Source organism: Medicago sativa, chromosome 2 (genome assembly GCF_051527215.1).
Source record: "Medicago sativa cultivar Bolivia chromosome 2, Bolivia_mono, whole genome shotgun sequence".
Lineage (NCBI taxonomy): Eukaryota > Viridiplantae > Streptophyta > Magnoliopsida > Fabales > Fabaceae > Medicago > Medicago sativa.
The window spans coordinates 78838885-78841436 of record NC_140750.1 but is presented as its reverse complement, the minus strand read 5'-3'; the positions used below and the strand labels follow the sequence as shown (position 1 = coordinate 78841436).

Here is a 2552-nt window from a genome sequence, read left to right as displayed (position 1 = left end):
GGAAGGACCATGGGAAATTCGAATAGTTTTTTCATTGACGGATCAAAGAGTTATGCGCATAAACGGAAAATATTTGAAAAAATATAAACCGATGTTGCAAGAAATTAAAATTGCACAACTAATGGGCATTTTACATTATAAGTCCCAAAAAAAAGTGCAAACAAAACAAACTAGATAGATTAAAGTTTAAACAACAATAGACTAGTGAATCTACCACTCGTGATTCATGCCAAAGACTTCGATAAACCATCGAACTTCGCTATCAAGGCGACAATCAATGCAGAAGTTATGAAAGCGGTAGTCTTCGTCAGCAGCAGGAAGAAAGCCGCGATAATGCCCCGCCCTGCCATCTCCTGGGCAGTTAAGCCAGTTGTTGCAAAACTGTCGGCGTATCAGACCTGCAGGCATGGCTCTACTGTACCAAGTGCATCGAAACCTGAAAGGAGTAGTACCTCCCAGAATGTCCAGTCGATAGCGTTCCATCTGTCTGGTCATCAAAAGTTCCCTGATATCATCAAGGAGCCCCTCATAGTCCAAATGAGGCGGGCCAAGAGCCTTCAAGATAAGTTGGAAATATTCGGCACTCTTAAAGGGAGTAGCTTTCTCCAGTAAACGGTTTATGGCACCAAGATTTGGTGTTTCATGCAACATTTGTTGAGAACATCGAAGGAGGCAGAACATAGGATTGCCATGGTTCCATAAACGCAACATGAAATCAAGTTTTTCATGGGAAGGCTCCAAGTCAGTAAGAAGATGAATGCAGTCGTTACCAAAAGATTTGGTGACGATAGGATCTCTACAAAGCACTGCATGCCTTTTGTTGGTTCTTTGGAAATAAAAGAGGTCGTACATGCTGTGTTTAGCAACCCTCGCAGCTATGTTAATGAGAATATCATCGCCGAGAAAATCCATATTTTTGGATGACTTCTCTGTAAACTGATCAAAATATGCTGACCTTCAGAAGGGTTAGATGAAATGAATTTAGTGTTGTGGGAGGCGATGTGACTTCTCTGTAGGCACTTTGAAAAACTTGAAATGTGATATTTTCGATGTGTCATCATTAGTACCCAAATATGTCCTTTATTTTAACAATTGTTTATGGATTGCTACCCAAAAATATGTATTATTTTAAGGAAAATAAAGTGGTAAAAAAACATTATGTAGTTAAAAATTTAATTCCCAATTGTAATATTTAGATGACAAAAATAGTTTTGGTGTTCGTGCAAAAATAGTTTTTCAATTTTTACTTGGTGGTTCTTGCAAAAATAGTTTTTATAACTTTTTCTTTGTTATTTATAACTTTACGAATTCTTTAAGTTAATATAAGTTTATTTAACTCATGTAAACATATTTGTATAAAGTTTATTTAACTTATGTAAACAAGTACATTATTCATATGCAACTTGGAATTGGCAACAATATAAATGACTTATTGAAGTAAAAAAAAAAAAAATAGTTTGGTTGCAAATTCCAAGTTGCAAAAGTCATCATTTGGTTGCCAATTCCAACTAACTCTACACAGATATTACATTAACTTTTTATTTGTTATCATTAAACTTTACGAATTCTTCAAGTAAAAAAAAATAGCTTTTTTAACTTTTTATTTGGTATTTACTATAGCTTTACGAATTTTTTAAGTCAATAAACATTTATTTAACTTTTTTCTTTGCTAAGTTTTATCTAAGTAAAAAATAATAGGATGAACCAGAAAATGAAATAAGAAGATGAACCAATAAATTTTAAATCAACATGAACTTAGAAGATGAACTAATACATTTTAAATCAAAGACAATTCATAAGAAAGATAATAAAAAGATGAAGATTACAACTAAGAGGATCAAGATGAAGATTTAATTGCGATAGATCTGCATACACATTTGATAACATCTCATTCTATCCTCAACATTCTGCATAATATCTCTTAAAACATTGAAGTTGTCTTTCATATACATAACAGCCATCATCATATGATTCAAGATAGCAGTTCGAAGATCTCCTTCATTCTTCTCCTTTTCTTCATCACAAAGCTTCTCCACAGTATCCCAATGTCTTTGAACCTCATCAAATGAATTCAAAACCATACGTATCTCTGCAGCGTCTGGTGCATTTTCTTCACGCATGAGAATGTTATTTTCAATGTATTGTAGTTTGAAATCAGAATACAGTTCAGAAGCATCCTTCAGTAAATCAAAAATGGCAATGGTCAATCTACTAATGTGAGTTTCCATGAAATAAGGATCAATAGTGAGGGATTTCCAAAACCTGGAAACACACCTAAAAGGTAGAGGATTTTCTGCCTCTACCTTCAAAAGGATATCTAACATTATTTCTGCTGGTAGAGACTCCATGTTGGCTTGTGATGGAAAATATGTGATGGAAGGGATAGAGAGAGAACTATTGATACTTATGATGGAAGGGATAGAGAGAGAACTATTGGTGCGTGGGAAACGATATGACTTCTTTGTGGGCACATTGAACGACTAAAATGTGACTTTTTTCAATGTGTATTCATTACTTAGTGGTTTTTTATTTTTTATTTAAGAATCAATACT

At 33.9% G+C, this 2552-nt stretch overlaps 1 protein-coding gene across 1 annotated transcript; it reads right to left on the bottom strand.

Annotated features, from left to right (window-relative positions):
- Positions 1 to 1850: 1850 nt before the first annotated feature.
- LOC146951111 (uncharacterized) lies at positions 1851 to 2348 on the bottom strand. Its single transcript, XM_085748713.1, has one exon. The coding sequence runs from the start codon at positions 2346 to 2348 to the stop codon at positions 1851 to 1853; it is 498 nt and encodes a 165-aa protein (XP_085604839.1).
- Positions 2349 to 2552: the final 204 nt, after the last annotated feature.